Source organism: Drosophila mojavensis, unplaced genomic scaffold, assembly GCF_018153725.1.
Source record: "Drosophila mojavensis isolate 15081-1352.22 unplaced genomic scaffold, ASM1815372v1 contig_74, whole genome shotgun sequence".
NCBI lineage: Eukaryota > Metazoa > Arthropoda > Insecta > Diptera > Drosophilidae > Drosophila > Drosophila mojavensis.
Window position 1 is genome coordinate 1567304 of NW_025318899.1, and position 25326 is coordinate 1592629.

Genomic DNA, 25326 nt, shown 5'->3' on the forward strand with positions numbered 1-25326 from the left:
AAGCAATATTTGTATTATTATTTTAAGATAGTCACCGGGACATAATTAAGAAAAACTAAGCTTCACTATTCAGATTGATTAAATAAGACTGTTTTAAGAAAACTCGTTAGCAAACGTCATAGAAACCTATGTAAATATACTTATAATTATTGCGAGTGAACTCAAATCAAATTTGGGCGCCTTTAAATGGTATTCAAAGTATCGATTTCGATACCACATGAAGTTCGGTCACACTGCGCGCAGAGGCAAAGGTAGTACATATACAAAATTCATTGATTTTGTCAACGTAAAACACACAGCGCATAGCTGCACAGGCAAATCATATAAAGTGAAGATAGTTAAATAAATTAGGCACGCAGCTGGAACAATGCACAAAATGCAAGAGATGCTAGAGAATAACCCACAATTGCTGTAAAGATACACCGAGCAAACGAACACACAGCCAAGAGCAACAAAAAAATTCCAATAAGAAAGAAGTGCAAGAAAAAGAGCATACGGTGTAAAAGGCAAAAGCGAACAAGAAAAAAAAAATTAAACACTATATGTACGCAAAATATAAAATGACAATCGTTGTAGAAGATTAATTATCGTGGCAATTGTGGCGCACCAGCGGCCGGTCGTAAAATGCCAAGGAACACTTGCAGGCCAAGTGAATGTGTAGCTAACGGTAATACTGGCAACAACAACAACAACGGCGATAAGGCTAACGGTAACCATGATGATAGCAACACAACAGCGGGCAGCAGCGCCATTCCCGCCGCTGCAGCCATTGTTAAACAGGAATTCGATGCAGCGCCTCCTGTGTGCCACAGAAAATCGGAGCGTCGAAAAATCGCACGCGACATCTTCCTGGTATTCGAAGAGCAGCCCACGCGTCGTCGGCGCGGTCGAGGCGGTGCACGGGGCACGCGCGCCAAGCAAAAATTTGGTCACCTAAAGGTGGCCAACACACCGCGCATCACTAAGAATCTGTTGCGTGACATTAAAACGGAACCAAAGTGCAGCGCAGCAGCGAATGTGGAACTGTCTGCAGCCAAGCCAATAGAGGCGGTATCAGTACCGGTACCGGTATCGGAGCCGGAGCTGGAGCCACGGCTAGAGTCCGAACCACAGCCACAACTGCAACCGCAGCCACAGCTAGAGCCTGATCAGCCAAGGGCAAAGCTGGCGGCTGTGAAACTGGAAACCAAAACAGCATCAAATGCAACATTAGCAATTTCAACTGCAACTGCAGCAGCAACAGTTGCAGCTGCACCTACAGCAATTGCGTCAGCAACGGCAACAGTTGCTACTGCGCCGGCTGCAATTGCAGCTGCAGCAGCAACGCCTCAGCTCACCCAAAGCCAGAAACTGTCGCCAGCCGCTCAGCAGACAGCAACAACTCCAGCACCAGCTCCAACTCCAGCCCCAGCTCCAGCTGCAGCTCCGACAACGCCCAGCGTGAATCCCATATTTCTGTGGGTCAAGCAGGACGACACGCGCATTGTGGAGGTACGCTGTGAGGATTATGATAAACGCAATCGCATACGCCTGACCAAGACAACGAACGGCTGGCGCTCTATGCCACGCACGGATGCCTCATCCACTCGTATTGTCAAGTTCTTCCACAGCACAGCGGCGGCGCCCTTGCTGAAGGTCAAGCGTGAGCAACTGCAACAGCAACAGTCCATTGAACAGGAGGAGGAAGAGGAGGAGGAGGCGGCTGAACAGCAGCCGGAGTGGACTGTAGTGGATCAGGAACAACAACACCGACAGCAGCTAGAGCAGGAACAGGATCACGACCAGGACCAGGACCAGGAGCAGGAGGATCAGGCTGTCATTGAGAATGTTGTAGTTGTTGTGCCACCCCAGCAGCAGGAACAACAGGAGCAACAGTTGGATCAGCAGCACTCGGAGCAGCACCTGTCCACGGAAGCCTGCTTTGATGCACTGCTCGACAGCGAAACGAATGCCTCGACAAGGGCCACAAAGACCAGCACCAGCAACGCCAATACGCCCACATATCAGAGCTCACGCTCACGTTCCCGCTCCCGCTCTCGATCCCGTTCCCAATCACCAGCTCGATCCCGCACGCCATCGCCTGCGTCGCTGGAGCTGCAGCTGTGTCCCAAGACGGGTCTGTTTCTACCCAAAGGAGCTGCAGGTGCAGCGATTGCAGCAGCAGCCGTTGCAGCTGCTGAGGCGCCACTCGCCGAGGAGGAGGAGGTGGATGCGGCGACGGAACTGGAGACAGCTCCAGCAGATCATGCAACCCTAGAAGCGAATAGCAAACATCTCAAGGATCTGCTCGACGACGCTGATGATCTGCTGCACAACTGCAGCAGCGACAATGGCAGCAATGGAGCCGAGCTGCTTGATTCTTTGGTGCAGCGCGGCTGCGAAGATAATCTCATGGAGCAGCAACAGCTGCAGCTGCAGCAGCAGCAGGGAACAGCCAGTGGAGCTGCCGGCTTAAGTTCCTTCTGTGTGCCGGATGTGGTCGCTGGCAAGGAGCTGCCCAGCATATTGGGCATGGACAGCAGCGATGCACCCAAGTGCCTGTCCTTCAATGAGGCCGGCGAGATCGAGGGACTCAATGGCGAGCTCTTCCTGGGCATCGATAGCTTTGACAAGCAGCCAGAAGCAGAGACGGAGGCAGATGCTGTGGCAACTGTGCTGCCCGACAAGGAGCATGAACAGCTCGAATCCATCACTGTGCCGGATGAGACGCCCAAAGATCTGAGCTACAAGAAACGAGAGGAGGTGTGCCCGCCCTCGGAGTCGCGCAGCCAGTGCGCGGTGACCTCCAGTTCGGATATACTGAAATCGAAATCGCCCGATCCAGAGATGCTGCCCATGCCAGCGACGAGCATACCAGCCGAGGTGGAGACCACCTCGGAGACGATCAAGCATCTGATATTCGAACAGTTTCTCAAGTTGAATGGCAGCGCCCAACAGCAACAGCAGCAACAACAAGCGGAACCTATGGATCTGGGCAAGGCGACGACAACACGGAGCGTGGACAAACTTCATACGGTGGTCATTGATGATGAGGATACGGACGCAGCGGAGCCGCTGAAGAAACGCTCCAAGCCCATCAAAATGGACAAGGATCCGGATGCACTAACTCAGCTGAAGATGCTCCTGAACAATCCCCAGTGGAAGGTGCCCGATCCCATTCTAGTGCCAAAGGATCGTCTGGGCGCGGTGTTGGCATCGCCAGCTCGAGAGATACCGCTGCTGCTGACCACCAGGCCAGAGTTGCGGCTGCCCGAGGCATTTGCCTATCCGGAGATAATACAGAATCCCAATATATTGGTCGTCACCATGGAGCAGCTGGAGGCCATACTCAAAAACGATTCAGAGCAATCCACCAAGTCGTCGAAGTCAGGTGATGCGTTGGCTGTGCCTGCCCATGTGCCCGGCTCTGCCTCCGCTTCCGTCACCCCTGCCTCGCCTTGTTCTCAGCTGCCTTTGCCGTTGCCGTTGCCGCTGCCGCTGCCTCTTCCGCTGCCTCTGCCGCTACCGTTGCAACAGAGCAGCAAAGCAGTTGCTAGTCCCAGTCCTACTCCCAGCTTGCTGAAACATGCTGCTGCAGTTGCTACGAAAACCACGCCACCTCCTACAGCGCCGCCCACGCAGCTGCTTGCCAAGGCGAGCTCCGCTGCAGTGCCTCAATCCTCGCCAGCGGCCGATTCAAGCATGTCGCAGGAGCTGAATGCCACAACGCTCGCGCTGCTGCAGCAGATGCTCTGGCTGCCCTACTTCGGCCAACTATCGCAGGAATTCTTCAAGACCCTCAAGGACCCCCTGGGATTGCAGCGCAAGTTCATGAGCAATCTGCTACCTCTGTACAACAGTCAGCTAGGGCTGCAGCATCTGGATGAACTGTATAAGCATTGCATGAAGCAGAAATCCAACGCCAGCGATCAGGATCAGACGCCAACCAAGCAAACGCCCTCATCGGCTGCCTTCAACGGATTCTCTAATCCCATGGAGTTGGCGTTTATGCATAAGCTGCTCCAGCAGCAACAACAGCAGCAGCAGCAGCAACATCTGCCCAAGGAATCGCAGGAGCTGCATATGGAGCATAAGCGTGCGAGGCGTGATCCTGCGGATGCTGCGCCGCTGCACGTACCCGACTTCAATAAGCAGCAGCCAAAGGCGACGCCTGCTGCGCCTGCTCCAACTGCCACGCCCGCCACGCCTACTGCAACAACGCCTGCCCCGCAGCCGCCCGCAGAGCACAAGCCGCGACTCACCTGCAAGTCGCTATCCAATCTGCTGGAACCGGAAAGCAATATGGTGCCACTGCTGCAAGTGCCCTTCGATGCCCTGCGTCGCAATTCGATGCACAAGCAATCGCCGCTCGAGTTGGCCAAGGAGGCGAATACCGGGCGCACGCTGCGCAGCAGCAAGACCAGCGTCACATATAATCCGCTCGAGCATGCCAAGCAATCCCAGTCGCAGTCGCAACAACAGCAGCAGCATCAGCAACAGTTGCAGCAACAGCAACTTCTGCAGCAGCAGCAGCGCAAACGCGGCAACATGCTGGCCCACGAGGTGCAGCAGCAGCAACATTTGGCAGAGGCTGCGGCCGCAGCTGCAGCGGCAGGTGGCGCCGCCGGACTAGATGCCAATTCGGCGCTGTGGCATCCACTCTTTGGCAGGTAAATACGAATCCCAGTTCAAACTTCAATCATTTTTGAATCGAACTAAATCGATAATTAAATTAATTAAATGTCAATTCCAGTTTCGATATTTTGTATTTGATTGTCAATCGATAATAGAAATACAAACTAGTTCGAAAATTCAAATTTTTCGAAGATCAAAAGATAGGTGAAGAAACTTTTAAAAATAATTCGTTTGACCATTCGAAAAGAGTGTGAAAGCAATTAAGTCGAATTGTCAAGATATCTCACGGAGACTATATCTATTTTCACAATATCTTCGATCGCTAATAAAATATGCTTTTATTCTCGAACAGCAATCCAAAGCAGGGCTACACCAGCCCTTGGCAATGGACGACGGTGACGGCAACTGGCGAATGACAGTCAAGCCGGGCTCATAAGGAGCCAGCAGCGGCGGCAAATATGGCCAGCAATAACCACAACAATAACAATAGCAGCAGCAACAGCAACAGCTACGAGGAGCAACAGCTGGATTACAACAGCAATGGTTGCAATTACCATGCACCAACGGCGACAGCAGCAGCTGCAGCAGCGAAGCAACAGGGATTGACAGCAACAGCAGCAAACAATCAAAATAATCACAATAATAGCAACAAATATAGTTATCCAACGGCAGCAGCTGCTGCCATGGAGAACATGTTCCAAGGCAATCATCAGCTGATAAATTCTTATCTGTATCAGAAGAATGATGCGGCTGCTACAGTGGCTGGAGATGCTGGCTACATGGCAGAGCAAAGCTATTGGCAACAGCAACAGCAGCATCAGCAACACCACCAACACCAATCACAACAGCAGCAGCAACATCAACATCAACATCAACAGCAACAGCAACAGCAGCAGCAGCACAAGCAACAACAACAACAGCAACATTGGAACAATCACAATAGCAACAGCAGCAGCAGTAGCAACAACAATAACAGCAGCAGCAACAACAACAACAATCAGCGCAGCAGCAACAACTACGCGAATAACTATGCCGCAGCAGCTGCTGCCTCCATGTACATGCAACATTTCAATCCGTACATGCAACAGAAGGCCGCACTGCTCGCCGAAAAGGCAGCACAGGCGGCAGCCGCGGCAGCAGCAGCTGCTGCAGTGCACGGCAACAGCAGCAGCAACAAACATGGGCGGTACTCGGGCGATTATGGTTAGGCCGACTGGAGCGAATCGAGGGCAACATTTAACCCAAAGTAAACACTTGCATATTAACATAAATCATATAGAAATAACTGCATAAATAATGATAACTGTACTTGGAAAGTAGAGGCGGAACGTATAGGCCATTTTAACGCAAGGAATTGCTAAGGAATACAAAAATCCTTAAATTAACATATAAAATATTAAAAATAAAACACAGCAACAAGGTAAACAAGGCAAGCAACAATAATTAAAACAAAAAAGCAAGGAAAACAAAAAAAAACAAAAAAAAAATTAGTAAAAATTTGTTATTGGTAGTTTGTTAAAAAAAATAAGAAAAAAACTAAAAAGGAAAAAATATAAACAAAATATTGTAGATGAGACAAGTAAGAAGCAGAGGCAAATGAAAACAGCATCAAGAAAAGTAAACCTAATTATTGTATTATTGTTAACCCAAGCTGCGTTATATTATTATTATTATCATTATGATTATGATTATGATTATTATTATTATTAACTCAAGTGTGTGTGTATATAGCGTTTTTATCTAGATGTATTACACTTATTAAGCCCCCTAAAGCCCTCAACCACGCCCCTAAACCCAAACCTTTCCCAACTCTTTGAACCCTTTACAACGCAGCGCTAAAAGGCAAAGAAAAACAATTTTTATATTCATTCCGCATGAGCAAAGCTAACAACAAAAAAGAATGTTTTCCCTTCCCTATATTATTATTATTATTATCATTATCATTATTATGATTATCATTATTATTATTATGCTTATTATTTATATATCAAAGTGAATCCTTTAAAAAACAAAAATTGTGCAATCTTCTTACATATAAAAATATATGTTTACGTTTATGTTTTTTTTTTATCAACAAACAAAAATGAAAATCACAAAAGATTTATAAAAACAAAACAACACGAGAAATGGCAAAAGCAAAAACATGAAAAATAAAGTGGAAAAAAACCTTTTAGAGAATTTCGCTGATAAAGGCAACAGAATAGCAAAAAATAAACATTTGACTTTTTCTTAATGGTGTATTGGGCGGTGTCCAATTTATGGAATATATTAAATTATTGGATATTTTTTGTTTACGTTTAGAAATATTTGACGGCTTCAGGCCATAAATTTCGAACTCTAGCCTGAATTTGAATACGGTCAAAAAAGGTTATATATGAATAGTTACCAGGTCTGGTCGAGAAGTCTAACCAATTTGGTGTCTTTATTTATACTTGAATACTCTGCAAAATATGCTCCATCCAGATGTCGTGGGGAACGAGCAGCCAGGTCCTTATTCCTGTGCTCCTATTGGATACAGATTCGTTGCAGAGTTTATGGGGATGGGTAAAAATCGAAGAAGAAGACTCAAATCTCTAGCTCAAAATCCATAGCATAACGCTATAAATAAACCGAAGAATTATTATACGTAACCCTTGAAAATTCAAGACAAAAATATTTTCAAAAAAAAAAAGTTACATAAAACATAAAAACACGCTTTTTATAAATGACTCAGCTGCTATGGATAAACTGGTTTTAGATTTAGAGTAAAGTGGGAAAAAGCGGAGAAGTTTGATGAATAATTAATATCGCAATTATTAATGTTATTAATGATTCATTTTGTATATATAATAAAATAATATATAATTATATACACAGTTGATTGAGTTATTAATCGGACACTACGATTTTAATACAGAAATCGATCAATCATTTATATATACATTTATAGAGTTCGAGCTTAGTTTAAGGATTAGATATGGGGGACACAACTCAAAAATGACATTGCTTTATATGTTTATAAATATATATATGTATATGTTTATATTTTTAATTTCGGTGTATAGATATATGTATATAAATGTTAAATTTTCCTTTCTCTTTGTATAAATACGCAACTTTTCACTTACAAACAAGATTACTGATTAGGTTGTATAGTTTAATTAAAAAGAATTTTTAGTTTTCTGTTTCCATTATAGTTTTACGGTTTGTGTAAAGCATTTGAAATGCGCGCGTGCGAATGTTGTTTTCAGCTTATTTAGTGTACGTGTTTGCTTGTGCTCCCAGCCGACTGAACGTGATATCGTGGTATGATATATTTATATAAATTTATATAGTATATCCAGATCCGAGAATTCGATTGCCTATTCAATTTGGCGATGCGCCTCCTGTAGTCGCGCCACAACGGCCTGATAGAACTTAATTTGCTCGGCAATGAATGCTCGAATCGTTTGCTTCAGATGCGTATCTCGCTCGGACTTGAAGTGGGTCAGCTCAGCTAGCACCGTATAGGAGATGACATCTGTGCGCCGATTCACATCCTGCAGTTGGGCATTGCTCATCTTGCCCTCGGCCGTCGAACGTTCACAATCCTTGCGCTTCTGTATGGCGCCCTTGTGCGTCGAGAATATATCCGGAAAGCAGTTCAAGACACCTCTGAAAAAGAAAACAAAGCGATTAATTGGGTTACACAGGCATTAGCGTTATCTAACCCTTCACTCACCTGTAGATATGCAGCCGATCGGAAAGCGGGATCCAATCCTGCTTCGGCTGATCACCAAACAGTTGACCAATGCCAATGTAAATGCCTCCAATGCGGCCCACACTCTCCGACAGAGGCACGCCGTTCCGGGTGGGTGCGCGCCTCTCGTCGATGCTCAGCGACTTGGCCAGATCTGAGAGACCGTCGCCGATGCGTTGGAATTCCTTTTTGCTTTGGGTTAGCGAACGTTTGGCCATATCGTTGGCAATGTTATTCAGATTGCGTATGGCCATATCCATGCTGTGTATAAACTGTGACCCGCTCTCCATTTGGGCATCCACCTTCGAGTGCAGCAGATTCTTGTCTGGCGGCGAGATGGCCAAACAGTAGTTGACGCCCATATACGGATCACGTTCGGCTTTCCGTTTGCCCGACTTCCAGATCTTTTCGTCGGTGCAGGTCAAGAAATGGTACCACACTTCACATTTCGATATGACTGGATGCCGGCAGACCCAATCCACAAACTCCTGCAGCTGTACACGCCGATGCTCCACGAACTGCTCCTCATACCGGCCAGAGATCTGTTTGTCCGGCAACGGGGGCACAGGTATCAAACAGAATTTATCCACCAATCGTTCATGCAGCCAATCGAAGTGCTTGTAGCGACGTGATACCTGAATTGTATTCCATGTTAGATTAGATACAACAATTCAATTACGAAATTGTGACACAGCTCTTGAGCACTGAGTCATAGGGTGTGTGTGTGTTTGGGTGTGTGTGTGTGTGTAAAGTAGCAGTAAAAGAGCAACAACAAACAAATAAACGCACACAAGCAGAGAGTGGGCAATCAGTTGGTCAGCTGCCCCCGATGCTTGCCCCCAATTGAACTCGTAACTTCAACTGCAACTTGCAACATTATAAATAAACACTAAGCTACAAAATATGGCACGAACTGTGGGAAGCAAATTTATAGCGACTGCCTTAGTAACCCTTAATCAACTAGCCTGCTCGTATAACAAGTTAGTTTTAAATAAAATAAATTTAATTCTTGCATTCAAGATTCATATTTTTTCAATAGCAATCAGTTTCCCAACTGAGGTCATGCCTCTAAAACAAATAAGAATGTGTTTCGTTTAGTTAAAATTTCGTTAAGTTTCCAATTGGAGTTTGGTAAGAAAAGCAACTTGTTGCACAATAACAAGTTTCTTGCACAATAACATTGCTATAACATTTCAGCTGTTGCTCAGTAAAATATATAAATTTATATATCAAACAAATTTATATACAAACACTCTGACCAACAGCATTATATTAAGAAAAACTTATAAAAAAGAAAATCTTCGTCACACTTCTCATTGGAAAAAATAAACGAAAGATCTGCAACTTATTGGTTTGTGTTATCAGTAGCTACACACACATACAAATGCACATGCAAATACAAATACATAAACACACTTCAGGCTCACTGTATTAAATTGTGATTCGTTTAACTTTTATAAAAATTGTAAATTCAGTTATACTCACGGAGATATTATTAAAGCTTGGTGTCAGCTGGTAGGCAATGAACGTTTTCATGCCCTTGAATTTTGACTCCTTTTTGGGACTAGCCACAACAACGGAATAAGGCGAATGATTTTGTGTCCATTGGTAGATGGAATCCTCTAATTGTGTTATGTACGCCATCTCGCATTCTGGTATTTTCTCCTTGTTGCTAGACAGGCCGAGTATATAGGAATCGGAACTTTTGGCAAACATGCCCTTTTTAATCGTGCCAGCACTCGCACCTGCCGCTGCGGAGCCAAGCGAGATGCCATCTTCGTTAGGAGCAACAGGTAGATGCCTGTTGTCGTAGTCGCTGGCAGAATGCGTCAGTCCGCTGCTACGTGCGACTCCGCCCATCTTGCCACCTGGTGGCGCTATCTCTGAATATGTTTCATTGTCCTCGCTATCTGTCCAAATACTATCGTTGTCGTCATCGGCTGTTTGGTCGTATCTCGGCGCTGGTGGCGGCATATCGAAGGGATCGAAGGGCTGACCACTGGCAGCGGCTGTAGAGCTTGTATCCCCGCCGCTGGTAAACTGGCGCGCTTCAGCAGCGGACATCACTTCCACGTAAGCCGCTGGAAAGAGCCCAATTTGGCCTCGACTGTTTTTTCCCTCCCACCAACCTTCGCCAACATCGCTCCTGGTCACAGTTAGAATGTCGCCGGTGGATATGGATAGTTCTGATGATCCGGGCTCACCAGAAAAATCGTACATAGCACGTACGTAAGATGTCATTTTTGGTTATTGCACGATATTAACGCGTTTCTTTTTTATCTAAATCCGCTCCCATAAAGCAATTGAAAAAGCCAGTGTCTGAGTCAGTGTGTGTGAATGACTAGTGTGACCGTCGACTGTGTTACAAAAGTAGATACGCAATCGTTAATCGATAGATATCGCAGTCGTTGCAAGTACAACTCTGTGCTCTTACTACAAAAAAAATCTGTTCGTGATTTGTTCGATTGGATTTTTATTAATCATTCGTTGATTGCGCTTTGCCGATTTTGTTGGTAAGTAAAATGCCGAGTAATATTCATAATAAGGCATATGCAATTATATTTTCACCGATTTGAGTATACATATAAAGAATCTTGCCATACTTTAGATTGTCTTTGCTTATTTTGGTTTTTCACCGACTTTTTTTTTGACAGCGAAAGATTGACTAATACGTCAAAAGAAACCCCACAGTTCTATTCAAAAACTGCGAAAAAGTAAACAAGCTATTTACGAATAAAACGTAATAATGCAGCTGCAAGCCAAATATTTGCTATTGTGCCTGTTTGTTGGACTGTTTGGTTCATATCGTTGTCTGGCAGCAGACGGAGAAGAAGGTAAGCGATTTCCACAGCGAATTTTATTCAACTACGTATGTGTTTGTGTGAGTGTGTGTTTGCGCTAGTGCCTGCATTGAACAACAAATTTATAAATGCATATGTATATGTAAGAGTGTATTGGAATTTTAAATGCCACACTCGTCTACATGTATGTATACATTTGTGTGCAATCATATTCGTGTGAGTGTATCGGTTCCTACATACATATGTATTTTTGTGCGGAACGTAATTGAAGAAGATTTCAACATAAAGAACTTTCTATTAAGCCAAGCTGAATCACTTTAAAACTGATTCGCATGCGTGTGTTTGTATGTTTTTTTCTCTCTTGTTTTTAGCAAAGGAAACGACTGTCACTACCGAGGCGGCAACCACTGTAACAGTACCGGTGCCAGATGACAAAAATATAACTACAACTCCAATTCCGACTACATCCACAACCCCGTCAACAACCACGGTGCAACCGACTACAACACCTCCAACACCTTCAACTACTCCAATAACTTCAACAACCACCACCAAACCAACAACATCAACTCCAGCTCCAATCACTACAAGCAGCACCACCACAACAGTAGCTCCAAATACAACAACTACCACAGTTGGCCCCACCACATCGAGCACCACCACACCGGTGCCTTCGACAACTACCACGGCCAAGCCAGCGCCTGTGCCATGTGGACACTTTGATGGCTCGTCATTCATTGGAGGCATAGTTCTAACTCTGGGTCTGCTGGCCATTGGATTGGTCGCCTACAAGTTCTACAAGGCACGCAATGAGCGCAATTACCACACTCTTTGAGCCGCCAACGCGTTCACTTCGGCGTTCAATGCAGCAGCCGGTGCAACGGCTGTGAACAATGCCGCCACGGATGCCGAACGTGTGCGCTTTGTACAGCCATCGATTCCGTTGCGTTCACCACCCGCTCAACCGCCACCACCACCACCAACCACAGCAGCAGCACACACAGCGCCCTATCACCAACAGCTCTTGGCGAGCGCAGCAAATCAAAACTCAAATAATTCACCTTCAGCCAGAGATCGGCTGCTGCACACGTAATTTAACTCGGGGTACAAATGTAATACATAACAAAAAAGAACAACAAAACAAACAAAAAAAAAAAAAAAACAAAAAAAAAAAATGAAATATAACTATCCAAAGAGCCCCCGGATATAATCTCTATGAAAAACGCGAAATTTTCAAAAATATCCTACAGCTATCTCTCAAAGAAAAAAAAAAACACAGATTTGTCCGTTTCGAAACAGGCTGCACACTCAATCCTTATCAATTATATATATACCTATCTATATATCTCTCTCCATATACATATATATGTGAATATATTTAATATAATATACATTTCGTATGATTCACGATTTTTGCTGCAGTTTTTTATCAGCGGATGTTCAACGCCTTATTGAATCTGAATGCCCTTCAGCTTAAAAAGAAACAAACAAAAACAATTATAATGTACTATATTATATAAATATATTCATATGCATATATATGTCTCTATGTATATGAATATTTATGTACTACAATAACAGCAAAATTAATGTGAAGACTGTCGAAGAAATGTCGCTGTAGATGAAGCAAACGTTAAGTAATCTAAAAAAGAAAGAAAAAGGGAATGAAGCAAGCGCGTATATAGATTTTGATTGAAAATATATATTTACAAGAACAAAAACAAATATGGTAAAAGAAAAACTAACATTTTATATAGCTAAAAAAAACAAACTCATTCAACGTAAAAACTAACTAAGCGAGCTAAACTTAAAATCAACTCTAAATATCTGTTTTGCATTATACTACAACGCTTTTGCATTTTTGAATATATAAATTTATAATTAATGATGATTACTTTTCCCAACATTCAGGAACTTTATCAATATATATATATATATTTGCATAAATATTAATGTACGTGTCAAAGTTGAGAAGAAAAAATCAATAGGTGCACAAGCATTGATATAGAGTATATACATATATATGAATATGTATGAATGAACGGATGTTTCTTTTTGCCTCTGGGAGTTTTCCCGTTTTCAATTACGGATATCAGATATCATTTGGCATTAAATAATAACATTTACTGTGAGTTTTACATATATCTTATATACATATATAAATATATATGCGAATGTTGAGTATTTTGTATTTGATAACACTGAACAACACATATGAATTATCTAACTCCCACACATTTACACACATCTATTGTTGGAATTACATACAAAACTGGCGACCCCATAAATCCCTCCCTGTGCAGAAATTAATCTCATAAATATATATACTATATATGTATATATATATAGGCTTAGTAAACAAACTTATGTATATCCAGTAAAACTCGAAACTCGGCTTATTAAATGAATATAAAAAGAAATACCTAATGCTACATATGTATGTATTGTATATCGTGTACGATAATAAATATTTTAAAATTTAATTGTGCTTTTATTCAGATATATCCACATCCATATACTACTATTTTTGTATTAAACGGTGACATGGTTTGTGTTTTTGTTTATTTTGAATTTTATAAAAGATTAGTTACATAGTACATATAGTTTTTATAGTTAAATAGTTGCTAACTATTTATCCGCCTTTATAGTTCGTTTCGCTTTCTTCTGCTTTGCTATTTGCGGTGATTCCCCATTATTTGCCTTGCGTTTTAGAATTTTTCCCGTTCGCTTCTTCTGCTGCTGCGTATGGAATCGCAAATTCAGTTTGGTGCCTCCTATGCTCAGCTCCCTCTTGACGGCATTGCGAGCATCCATAGTCGTGGGGAGCGTGACTGTTGCAGCGCTCGAGTCGCGGTATTTGCCCTTGCCTGGTTTGATTTGTATATCGACGGCAGTCTCGAACAGATTGCGCACCTGTGCCACTGACGTCGTTTTGGGCAGATTGGTGATCACCACGGATGATGTGAAGATTTCCTTGCGCTGCACCTGTTTGCTTGCTCGCTTCAACAGGTTCTTTGATTTCTTCTTTTCCAGAGACTGTTGCTTGCGTGCTACCAGCTCGTTCACAAACTCTTCGGAATCGGTTTTGGGTAGCGAAATGAAGATACCCTTGTAGGCAGCATCACTTTCAATTGATACTTTAATTTCCGCCAGCGCTTTATCGCGATCTTTTTTGGATTTGAATTCCACGAGGCAAAACCGTGCGTGCTTTTGCCGTGGCTTCGCAGCCTTTGTTATTAACGGATGCAAAGATTTTACCTTCGCATCAAATTCCTGGCTATCAAGTGGAAGCTTGTGTGGGAAGCGTACATATAGTCGTGTTCCTTTCAGCTGTTCGTATTTACTGTGTATTTGTTCCTCAATCAATTCGGCTTTTGTTTTCTTCCTCGACGTGGTTTCATCTTCATCCACATTATCCTCGTCAGATTCTGTTGCGCTGCCCGCTAAATCCAATTCGTCTTCATTTTCTGAATCGTCGGCAACACTTTCTTCCTCATCTGATGATGTTTCCTCTAGTTTTTTCTTCATATTTAATTAAATAAATGTTGTTTATACCGCTGGACTCGCACGTGCTAGAGTCAGAGTTGTCATCTATTGTCAATAGAGCCGACAAAATTATCAAAAGTCAGCTGTTGCACATACTAGTTCAAATATGCAGAAGTTCAAGTATATCGATATATTCGATAAATCGTGCAGGTGCGTCTGCCTTAGATAACTCTGTGTGACTATCTGTTTTTTTGGAAAAACATTAAACGAAATTTAGAATGGCATTGCTAGGAAATATTAGGGATTGGTTCACATCTGAAACATCAAGAAACAAAAATGCTGCGCTGGTCGCAGGTTTGCTGGTATGGGCAGATCAAGTGTAAGAATTAATGCGCATTGCCTAACTATTGTCTGCTTTTCCTTTAGTTCTTCACAGGCTGGTGGATAATAATCGATGCCATGGCTGGAGATGGACAGCATCAAATAACAACAGGACATGTATTTATCGGCATATTTGGCACAATTAGCTTTTGCATGATCAATACGGTCAAAGGCGAACATGTAAGATAACAGCCTTACATATTCACACATAGTGTATACATATACATATGAATATGAATCTTGTATACAAAGAAAATGAGTCATTTACTGTTGTTTGCTTTTAGATTTCAGAAGATAACACCTCAGAGTCGGGCGCAAGGATCGCCAAGATATGGCTTCTTATTGGCTTTGTCATTGGATTTGCGTCTATTATCGCGGCCGTTTGGGTAATGGTCGATGACTTCATAAACAATGGTAAGCCAAAGCAAAAAAAAAAAAAAACAAGTAAAGACAAAATTATACGTTATCTTTATAGATAAAAAGGACACAAGTCTGGGCGTCGCGTTACTTTTGCAAAATGTTTTCATTCTGTTTGGCAGCATCGTATATAAGTTTGGACGCAACGAGGAGGATTGGAACGAATAAATTATCAATGCATATATACTCAGATCTGTGACTGGGGATGCTTTTAGAAATAACATATATACATACTTATATATATTAATATACATAATTGTATTTCATTTAGAGTAAAACAAATCTCATAAATTTATTAAACGACGAGTCACTCGCACACTTTCAAGTGTTGTTTATTGCAGGCACAAAGCAGGACGATGGCAACGAGGGAGAGGCTAAGCCAAAGCCTTTCGCTGCATTGAGCATATCTATAAATATAATAAATTGTACAGTTGACAGAACTCTCGCTAAAGATATACAAGTATATATAAGACTATGGGTCATACGCATCAACGGGACATTCGTTCTCGTTCTGCAGGCACCATTGCGGCTGCAATGCCTCCGCTCCGATACCATTCTCGACCAGCCGCTCGCGATGCAGGAGCAAACGCGACTCGGCCTGTCGCCAACCTTCAGTTGGATTCGACCAAAGACGTTCGGCCAAGGCACTGGCTCGTGGCCAGAAGCGATTATCCAAGGTATACTCATCGATTTGCTCTGACCAAACGGCAGCCTCGGCGCCCAGCACATGATGTTTATAATCGCCCGCAATTTGAGCTAAATCATTCTGATAGACCTTCTGCCAGCCAATATAGGGCGAACACCAATTGTTCCCGTCATTCACCCAGCCACCGCCGCCGCAATCGAAATACAAAGCATCGTAGTTGGACGCAATGATGCGATAGCCACGCTTCAATATCTTCTTGATCACTCTGTCATTGCCCTTAGTCCAGATTTGTATGATATAACGGGCTGGATCCAGATATTGATCGATGTAGCGCTCATCGGTGAGTGTGCTGGTCCACAGGATAATGGGAGTATGCGACCCATTGGCCACACGATCCACACGACTGAGAGCTTCCATTTGATAGTGGCCCCACAGGCGCATGAAATCTTCCTCCTTCAAATTCCAGCCACGCTCCAGCATCCAGTTGCGTATGCTTGCACTGCTGTTCCAGCAAGCAACGGATACTTCATCGCCGCCCATATGAAAGACATCAGGATTGTAAAGCTTAAACATATCACTGAATATGTCTTCCAACACATTGTACATGTCATCCACAGTGGGGTCCAGCTGGCCGCATGGAGGTTCCACACAATAATCATTCCAAGGCTGTGCATTGAAGCAAGCCGTCATGTTCTTGTGCTGCCAGCCCTCGCCCACATGCGCCGGACTGTCGTACTCTGGCATTACACGTATACCTCGAACTCGTCCATACTCCACCTGTATGGCAGAAGAAAACATCCAGCTAAAGGTCTGATTTGAGTACAAGATATATATAACTCACTATATCCTCTACATCGCTGTGAGTGTACACTTTGCTTGGTGAATAGGCGCCTAGTTTGGAGAGCTCTGGTCGCTTGCTGATTTCCAGTGGAAAGCTATGCGAGTCCGTGATGTGCCAGTGGAAGGTGTTCAGCTTGACCATGGCCATGCCATCTGCAAAGTGGCATAAATGGAAAAGATGTTGAATGGGGACTCCAGGTGGAACCGTTGAAGACGCCTACCTAATGTTCGCTTGATGGCTTTTACAGAGTAGTAGTTCCTCGAGGTATCCAGCAAAAGTCCACGCCACTTGTAGAAAGGTGCATCCGCAATAGAGGCATTGGCCACCACTTGCACCTCCCGGCGGATATCGTCATAGACAATCAACTGGCTCAAAGTCTCCAAGCCATGACGTGCTCCAAAAAAGCTGTTAGCTGTAATATTGGCCGTCACTTGGCCAGCGCTATTCGATCCTATGCTCAGTGCATAGCTCTCGTCCGTGTTCAGCTGGAGACGCATTGGTGCCCCTGCGTCCGCAGTATTGACAATAATATTTAATTGGTAGCCGCCTTTCTTGAGGATCTTGCGATTTGGTACCTTCGCCTCCAACAGGTCTAGCCAACGCTGTTCCGTTGACTTCCACAGTTTATCTTTTGTACCTGGCATCTGGAATTCAATGTTGGCTACGTCCACCTGTCGCATCAGCGGCTCCAGTTGCACCACGCCCGTTGGCTTGGGCCAGAGAGTGCCAATGTCGCTGCCACAGAACAGCCGGCAAACTGGCAAACTAATAGCCGAAGCAAAATTTTCCTCACTCAGCTCGACCTTTCGACATAGTCCCTTGCTACACTCGTAGCCGTATATCAAATCGCTACGATTTAATATAAAATATAAAATTAGTTAATTATATATGTATACCATGTATAATTACTGATTTAACTGATTTAACTTACTCAGCTCCCAGAGCATCGCCCAGACCTGGCGTCCAGCCAAAGGCCAGCAGCGCTACCATTGCCAACGCCGCACAACGCATTTTTGCACACTAAAACGCGCAGCGAATACTCAAATAGATTTTCAAGAAATTAAAAAAGAAAAACCTCAAAACGGGTTTCTAGATTCCCGTTTTGTAGCGCAACGGCAATGTCTTCGTCTTCTTTACGTGCTACTTACAACCTGCTTGGGGGTCGCTTCGGCATCGACTGACGCATTTGTTTTGTTACGCGGCCAATTTATCGATTGCAACCACAAGCAAAGGCCAGCACACACACATACACATATGCAAATGTACACAAATATACTGTTATGTGATTACACGGTTCTGCTTTTAACTATGGTTCTTGTTCGACAAGTTATATTTTTAAATGCAAAACCTAGGGCAGATAACTAACATTCATAAATCTAAATGAAAGGTTTTTAACACTTTGATATACCACTTGAAATGATTTGACATAAGCTTTCAGTACATGCGTATAAATTAATTATTATATTTTGAGATACTTCTACTTATTTTATAAATGTTTTCGACTGTTTTTTTCTTTAGTTTTATTCCTTATTAAGAATAGGTTTTGAACTCATTATCTACTGTCTTAACTAAATAGATCGAAACTGTTATCTATTATGTGGGATTCGCACCCTTTTGGGTTAGGGTATTGTCTTCGTAGGTTTCCAAAACATCAGCCAAATGCTCATTGTCTCTGGGCTTCTTGAACTGGCGCTTTTTGTTGGCTGCCTTCTTGCGTTTCGGCACAGGCTTCTTCAGCCCATGATCTTGCATCGAGCGTATGCCTGCAATACAATGAATCAGTTATTTGTTCAATAAAGTAAAATCAGAGTTTTCACCTTGTTTCTCAAGGTATTCATCAATTTTTGCGTCATCCATGGCATCAACTGTTGCAGAGCGCCAAAGCTTTTGAAATTCCTCATCCACCTAAACGATAAATACAAATAGTTGATGATTTTAAGGCAAAATGTGCTTATTACTCACCGAAAAATTTGCAGTTCTATCATTGTAAAATAATATCTTTTTCTTGTCTATGGGACGTATAATGAACAGAATTTCTGCCGCTCGGTTTTTCAAAACTTTTTCACAATGCGGCAAGGATTCCTGCACATCTTCAAGCAATATCCCTCCGAGGCCTTTAAGATCGTGTTGCTTTAGCAGTCGCATCAGACTTTTGCCATCTTTGATCTTATATACTGGTTTGAAGCTGAACTTGGTTCCATCGGGTGTGACCTCAATTTTTGGATTATTATTGAGCGCTTCCCCGGCGAGCCACTGTAAGGTATAATAAAGAATAATACAGTGAATCATGAACAATTATTAACTTACATTTTTCACAGATTGACCAATGTCCAGCTGATTGGTCTCATCTAATATTTCATCTATGGTTAGTGGATGATCATCGCCATCCTGATGGCGGGTGCGCATAAATTTTACTATTTTGGCCAACACACCGAAACGATATTGAGAGCTTCCTGACATCGTTTTGTATCTACGAGAAATAACTTTAATTTAAAGATCCCTGATTGCAATTTGCAACTAATTGCTTCTTACGTGGATGCATCCAGTTTTGGAGCCGTCGGCGGCCGCATTTTCTTTTGGGAATCATCTCTACTTGGAGGCGGAGGAGCTCTTTCCGTTCTGTTTTTCTTCTCCACGCTGTGAATGCAAACAAATTATTAACAACTTTGAATATGTGCCGATTGATGCACTTACGTCGGTGTGGCCATCGCTCGTTTTTTGAACGCTTCGCGTTCGCGAAGTAGCGCTGGATCCATCTTTGATTATTTATATTTTCTAGCTCACGTTTAAGAACAATATTTTTGAGACAATTTACAACTCTCAAACAATAGTAAATGAGGTAAAGCACACAGCGTCTTGTGAACAGCTGTTGACTGACATTTCAGGGCTTCTCAATTAAATATATCGGAGAAATCGGTCTGTATTGTATCGATACTTTCCGTTGCTTCAGTGGCAGACCTCGAGAGCATCGTTTTCAAAAACATAACGGACGAGAAATTCATTGATCGATAATGCGTATTGGATCTTGAAATAAATTTGTATTTTGATTATAATTACTCATATTTCAATTCGATTGCTATGCAAAAGTATAAAATTCATGACCAATAAATTTTCTTTATATGAATCTTGAATCAAGTTTCACATTGTTTACTACTCGTTAAACCAGTGTGCAAGTGTAGTGATCATCAAAATGTACCGGATCATTTTATCGGATAACCGGATAACTTAAAATATTTGAATAAAAAAGCCACCAATGTATTTGGTAATTTCGTTTATTAATATCGCTTTAAAGGCATTACATAAAGTATTTATAATTTTATTAGGTCATAATTGAATTGAATTTCTATTCGAGAATCTACAATCCGTAAGTTCTCCGTATATATGTATAAGTAGTATATATATATATTCGTATCTTTGTCGTAATACGTTAGTAAATTGTACAAAGAGTTCGTTTATGTATATAGTTTCTTGGTTTTGAGTAACGGTAATGCGATTGATACGATAGTCCCGTTAGTGGTTCATAAACAATCATTGCGGTTTCGTTGACTCCGTTTATGTCTGGTCTATATAAATATGATTTACATACATATTTATTATATGGGTCCTCAGTACTACATCGCATTTGGAACAGGTCAATAATTGTACGGTTGTTTGGTTGGTTGTTGGTAATTCTTGTTTCCGTATTCCGTGTCTGTTTCGCTCTGTGTGGTTTTGTATCTGGTATTGGTTGATTCCGTAGTGTTTTTATTTTTTTTGGCGGTTCTTGCGTCAGTTGAACTGTTTATAATTGAACTGTTATTCTTGTGTTTTCTTTTATTTTTGTTTTGTAAACTACTCGTACATAATGTTCTCTGTTAAGTACAAATGTTGTCAGTGGGTCTGTGGAAATAGAAAGATAAAAATTGTTTTGCTTATTATGTACGTTCGATCGGTCAAATCGCTGAATGTGTGTAGAGTTTAAGTTAAGTACAGATCGGTAGTAACTAATTGTAATAAAGACGGAGAGCAGTCTGAACAAATATGCGAGTCTTTTAGTTTGAGTTTCGTATGCAGCAAAAGCAGTTAGTTTTTTTTTTAATGTTGTATTACAAGCTAAAAACTTACCTCATCACCCGTTGATGAATTCCGAACTATGGCTACATTAATTTATATAGGATACGAAGAATCAATTCTGTTCAAGATTTACTTACTTAATTGCGACGCAACCGCTTTCTGCCGCTATCATCACCATCTGAACCGCTTCGCTCCTCCGCTTCCATGACCTTGATTTTCGTTCCACAAATTTCAGCTCCATTTAGCACGCCTATTGCTTTTTGCGCACTGTCACGTTCCGAGTATTTAACATATCCACAATTCTTGTTGGGCAACAAATATACATCGATCAATCCCTTCCAGCAGGAGAAGATGTTCTTTAATATCGAGTGTGGTAGATTCTAAAATTGTCAAATATATATAATAAATATAAGAGGAGGAAAACAACTTAAACATACTACATACCGCTGACAGAACAATGAATAGTCGCTGCGCAACTTGTGCATCTGGCGATGCCAGTGGCTGTGTTGGCGGCAATGGTACGTTGCATATCGCATCCTTCTTAGTCCGCTCTGAAATGACAAGAGGTTAATAAAAATAACCAAAAATTTTCGCCACCATTTCTTACTGTCAATGAAAGAAGTGTCCATGCGAGCAGAACTCATGCCGTTGACCTTAACAATTATGCGCTCGCCCATGGGATACTCCAGCCCATGCAATTTATCCCTATAGAAATAAAATTATGATTAAGTAAATGTCTATAGGAATACCTTAGTAAAATGTTATGTACTTGGCATATATTGCTGCTTCAGGGTTATCGTATACGACTACAGCTTCATTTGTGCGTGGACCATCTAAAAATCAATTCATATTAATACATGATTATATTAAATTTACATTCATTCCAACTTACGCTCGCGCATAATTTGACAGTAATCCAACCCAGGTATTATATCAAAGAGACGCCACAGCTGATCTTGATTTACACAATTACTGACAGTAACTTCCAAACACGTGGGTTGAGGCACAGGCACATTTTGCATTCGTAGAAATGCGGACATGTCGCTGTTGACCGATGCATTCCAATCGTTGTTGAAGCTACCAGCACTACCGCCGCCGGCACTACCACCATTATAATTCGAGCCACCACCGCCACCCCCACGCCCCGATGGATACACTGGACTATCATCAGCAAGGCGACCATATTGATCCCGCTGTGTACGTGTGGAGCCCTTGGGTTCGGCAAAGACGGCCTTATATTTCGATGAGCAGTTTTCAAATGCCACAGCTGCATAGTAGAATCTATAAAAAGTATATATAATCATAGATTATTTAAATATAGGAATGTGAATTTATGCTAGACAGGACAGCGCCCGCCTCTATTAGTGGATACTTACTTTGTGAAGCGCACGTATCCGAAACCCTTGGGATTACCATTATTCTTTTCCCGTACAATTGTGACGTTTTCCACCTCACCCCACTGAGAAAATTCATCCCGTATGTCGTCCTCGGTGGCGGTTTTTGGAATAACAATAAACAATCGCACATACTTTTCCTGTTCGTTTTCCGATTTATTCGAACCCTGATTACGACTGCAAAAAATTATGATGACAAAGTTATAAATTTATGCTGACCTCAGCAACAGAAAAAAAATTTATGCCAGGTCACTTACTTTGCGGCAACCAGCACTTTGAGGGTTCTGTCCGTTTTTCCAATAGTTTTGCCATTCATCTGCTCTTGGGCCTTGGCTGCATCGGAGGTTTTTGAAAATTTCACATATGCAATACCCTTGTTTTCCTGTGTATGCTTATCCTTAACCACCCAAATATCCTCGATTTCGCCGTAAGGTGAGAACGCTTCGCGAAAATCTTCTTCGGTATGCGCTTTATTACATATTATGAAAAGTCGCGACATAGGCGGATCGTCATCATTTGAATAGTCCTGACCGCGGCCTCCACCACGGGATTGAGAGCGATAGTCTGACATACTTTATTATTTTGAATAAAAAAAAGAAATTTAATTTTGCAAAACCTAGTTTTTCTGCGTTTTTATTTTGCTGGCCGGACGCCGAATACAAAATGGCAGAATAATCAGAGAAGACTTTGTGTATACTATTGAATAAGTTATCGAAGGTACTTATCGATTGGCATTTCATTGTATTCCTTTTATTTTTTGTTTTGCTAACAAGAACGTCGCTTTGCAACACTAATGTTTGGCAAATGTTTTTGTTGAAAACTTAGGTAGGCGAGCAGATGCTCTGTTGATCCTGAATTACCTGCTGCGCAGTCTCAATAATTTGCAGGAGTTCATCATCACCCGTGTGCAATATCTATATAAAACACAACCCACCAATAACGAGGTATTAGTTCTTAAAATGAAATCGATACAAAGAGGAGCAATACAGATGCTGGCGATGATGATCTCCATCCAGCTTATACGTGGCGACATGGCTAAGATGTCTAAAAAGTCGCATGTGGAGGATTTTGATGGAGCAACAGCGTTATTCGAGGCACTAACATCGTCACCAAACGACGGTTACACCTACGATTGGCATGTGCACACATTCCCAAAATACAGCAATGAAATCGACGAAGAACCTGTGATGCGCAATTGCACAGTTTTGTATCTGGACCAGTGCACTTCTTGGAATAAGTGTCGACAAACTTGCCAAGCGACAGGTGCAGCTAGCTACAGGTGGTTTCACGATGGCTGCTGTGAATGTGTTGGTGGTCATTGCTTGGGCTACGGGATAAATGAGAGCCGTTGCAGCCAATGCCCCGAGCCTGGATGGGATACTGATGAATTAGATTAAATGATATATATATATATATATTGTTATTATTATGATAATTATTAGAATTAAGTTAATTGTTACAAATAAAATGGGGTGTGCTAAAGGGATCAATGAACAACATTCTTCTGTTCGACTAGTTCGATGATATAAAAACTATCGATATTACATATTGTGGTTATGCACATCTCTATTCATTTCAACTCCACGTTGTTTGGCGTAGTGGTCAATATTAACTAGAAAACCGCACAAAACTGCAAATGGGGCGCAAATTCATAAAGAAAAAGAAGGTTGAGCAGCTGGAGATAGTGCCACTGGATGAGAATCCACCTCTACCCAGCCAAAGACCATCTGATGAGGTGGTTCCGAAGAAGGTAAATCCATCTCATACAAGCATGGCATGCATTTTTACAATATTTGTAATATTTTTGCAGGAAAAATGGATAAATAAACAACGAGTCCTCGTGTTCGCGGCTCGTGGTATTAGCCATCGTGACAGACATCTGATGCGTGACATTAAAACTCTAATGCCCCATCATCGACCCGAGTCGAAAATGGAGCGATCAAAGACGCTGGCGGTTGTTAATGAAATGTGTGAAATGAAGCACTGTAATAAGGCCATGTTGTTTGAGGGACGTCGAAAACGGGATTTATATATGTGGCTGGCTAACACAGCGGGAGCCACAGGGCCGTCAGCCAAATTTCTCATTGAAAATATTCACACAATGGCCGAGCTGAAACTAACAGGCAATTGTTTAAGAGGCTCTCGGCCACTGCTGTCTTTTGATGCCAAGTTCGACGAGGTGCCCCACTTAAAACTTCTTAAGGAATTGTTTGTGCAAACGTTTTCAGTGCCCAATCATCATCCGAAGAGTCAGCCCTTTATTGATCATGTCTACACATTTACCTATCTGGATAATCGCATTTGGTTTAGGAATTTCCAAATACTATCCGAAGACGGTGGTCTCTCGGAGGTGGGTCCACGGTATGTAATGAATCCCGTAAAGATATTCGATGGCTCGTTTACCGGCAAAGCTATCTGGGAGAATCCCGATTATGTGAGTCCTTCCAAGCAGCGACAAATGTTAAAGAAGGCAGCTAAGGACAGATATGTAAATCGTGTGGAGCAGAAGGTGCAGCAGGAAGCGACGCGACCAGTCAAGGCTTATGAGGGCATTGACAATGAGGAGCTGTTCGACGATGCGGATCCACTAGAGACAGCCAAGTTGCTGGCACTTAAGGCCAAAAAGCGATTGGAGCAGAAGAAAACTCCTAAATCGGCGTTGACCAAGAAAATTAAGGACAAGCAAATGGAGGCCGTTAAGCAGGTGATCGAACAGCGTAAGGCAAGGGTCAAACGAGAGAAAAAAGTTTAAAAATGTTTTATTTCGCGTTACATTTACGAATAAATACATACATATATAAAAAACTGAATACATTTAATAAATACAATATTGTGCCTCAGTTACTTTCGTTCACGTTTTACAAAATAGAATATACGCGTAGATATATGTAAATATATATAAATATGTTGCCTTTTCACTACGTTTTGTACGTTGAGTTATTTTTGTTCAGACGGAGAGACATGAATATCTTAAT

General features: G+C 42.3%; 11 protein-coding genes across 12 annotated transcripts; 6 read left to right on the plus strand and 5 right to left on the minus strand.

Moving 5' to 3' along the window:
• The first annotated feature begins 218 nt into the window (after nt 1–218).
• Nucleotides 219–5239, plus strand: LOC6586529 (AF4/FMR2 family member lilli). Its single transcript, XM_032733265.2, has 2 exons — nt 219–4649; nt 4967–5239. The coding sequence occupies exons 1-2, from the start codon at nt 625–627 to the stop codon at nt 5028–5030; spliced, it is 4089 nt and encodes a 1362-aa protein (XP_032589156.1). The 5' UTR covers nt 219–624; the 3' UTR covers nt 5031–5239.
• On the plus strand, nt 5073–7362 carry LOC122757589 (transcription factor mef2A-like). The gene is made up of 2 exons (XM_044010157.1): nt 5073–5454; nt 7352–7362. The coding sequence occupies exons 1-2, from the start codon at nt 5073–5075 to the stop codon at nt 7360–7362; spliced, it is 393 nt and encodes a 130-aa protein (XP_043866092.1).
• Nucleotides 7363–7474: 112 nt separating this feature from the next.
• On the minus strand, nt 7475–10675 carry LOC6586531 (sorting nexin lst-4). Its single transcript, XM_002012106.4, has 3 exons — nt 9818–10675; nt 8315–8967; nt 7475–8247 (listed from the first exon to the last, which is right to left on the minus strand). Exons 1-3 carry the CDS (start codon nt 10571–10573, stop codon nt 7956–7958), a joined length of 1701 nt encoding a protein of 566 aa, XP_002012142.1. The 5' UTR covers nt 10574–10675; the 3' UTR covers nt 7475–7955.
• Nucleotides 10676–10740: 65 nt separating this feature from the next.
• LOC6586532 (sialomucin core protein 24) lies at nt 10741–13024 on the plus strand. The gene is given in 3 exon segments (XM_002012107.4): nt 10741–10845; nt 10987–11166; nt 11505–13024. Coding segments are annotated over 2 exon segments (810 nt in total). The 5' UTR covers nt 10741–10845; nt 10987–11078; the 3' UTR covers nt 12227–13024.
• Nucleotides 13025–13680: 656 nt separating this feature from the next.
• LOC6586533 lies at nt 13681–14736 on the minus strand. Its single transcript, XM_002012108.3, has one exon. The coding sequence runs from the start codon at nt 14659–14661 to the stop codon at nt 13762–13764; it is 900 nt and encodes a 299-aa protein (XP_002012144.1). The 5' UTR covers nt 14662–14736; the 3' UTR covers nt 13681–13761.
• Nucleotides 14737–14816: 80 nt separating this feature from the next.
• Nucleotides 14817–15683, plus strand: LOC6586534 (transmembrane protein 50A). The gene is made up of 4 exons (XM_002012109.4): nt 14817–14981; nt 15046–15180; nt 15285–15414; nt 15476–15683. The coding sequence occupies exons 1-4, from the start codon at nt 14898–14900 to the stop codon at nt 15583–15585; spliced, it is 459 nt and encodes a 152-aa protein (XP_002012145.1). The 5' UTR covers nt 14817–14897; the 3' UTR covers nt 15586–15683.
• A 21-nt stretch (nt 15684–15704) lies between these two features.
• LOC6586535 (chitooligosaccharidolytic beta-N-acetylglucosaminidase) lies at nt 15705–18089 on the minus strand. Its single transcript, XM_032733256.2, has 4 exons — nt 17836–18089; nt 17125–17753; nt 16905–17056; nt 15705–16840 (listed from the first exon to the last, which is right to left on the minus strand). The coding sequence occupies exons 1-4, from the start codon at nt 17913–17915 to the stop codon at nt 15890–15892; spliced, it is 1812 nt and encodes a 603-aa protein (XP_032589147.2). The 5' UTR covers nt 17916–18089; the 3' UTR covers nt 15705–15889.
• Nucleotides 18090–18204: 115 nt separating this feature from the next.
• LOC6586536 (transcription initiation factor IIE subunit beta) lies at nt 18205–19886 on the minus strand. The gene is made up of 6 exons (XM_002012111.4): nt 19599–19886; nt 19437–19541; nt 19212–19374; nt 18867–19157; nt 18722–18809; nt 18205–18667 (listed from the first exon to the last, which is right to left on the minus strand). The coding sequence occupies exons 1-6, from the start codon at nt 19658–19660 to the stop codon at nt 18498–18500; spliced, it is 879 nt and encodes a 292-aa protein (XP_002012147.1). The 5' UTR covers nt 19661–19886; the 3' UTR covers nt 18205–18497.
• A 274-nt stretch (nt 19887–20160) lies between these two features.
• Nucleotides 20161–23034, minus strand: LOC6586537 (RNA-binding protein 45). Of its 2 annotated transcripts, XM_015160401.3 has the most exons (9): nt 22609–23034; nt 22334–22528; nt 21850–22238; nt 21727–21790; nt 21565–21662; nt 21402–21508; nt 21095–21337; nt 21009–21040; nt 20161–20783 (listed from the first exon to the last, which is right to left on the minus strand). In XM_015160401.3, exons 1-7 carry the CDS (start codon nt 22920–22922, stop codon nt 21095–21097), a joined length of 1410 nt encoding a protein of 469 aa, XP_015015887.1. In that variant the 5' UTR covers nt 22923–23034; the 3' UTR covers nt 20161–20783; nt 21009–21040. The 2 variants fall into 2 exon arrangements, with proteins under 2 accessions (XP_015015887.1, XP_002012148.1); XM_002012112.4 differs by lacking the exon at nt 21009–21040 and having other exon boundaries at nt 22609–23033.
• Nucleotides 23035–23128: 94 nt separating this feature from the next.
• LOC6586538 (protein twisted gastrulation) lies at nt 23129–23837 on the plus strand. Its single transcript, XM_002012113.4, has one exon. The coding sequence runs from the start codon at nt 23311–23313 to the stop codon at nt 23746–23748; it is 438 nt and encodes a 145-aa protein (XP_002012149.2). The 5' UTR covers nt 23129–23310; the 3' UTR covers nt 23749–23837.
• A 74-nt stretch (nt 23838–23911) lies between these two features.
• LOC6586539 (ribosome biogenesis protein BRX1 homolog) lies at nt 23912–25254 on the plus strand. The gene is made up of 2 exons (XM_002012114.4): nt 23912–24101; nt 24162–25254. The coding sequence occupies exons 1-2, from the start codon at nt 23988–23990 to the stop codon at nt 25101–25103; spliced, it is 1056 nt and encodes a 351-aa protein (XP_002012150.4). The 5' UTR covers nt 23912–23987; the 3' UTR covers nt 25104–25254.
• The last annotated feature ends 72 nt before the right edge of the window (nt 25255–25326 follow it).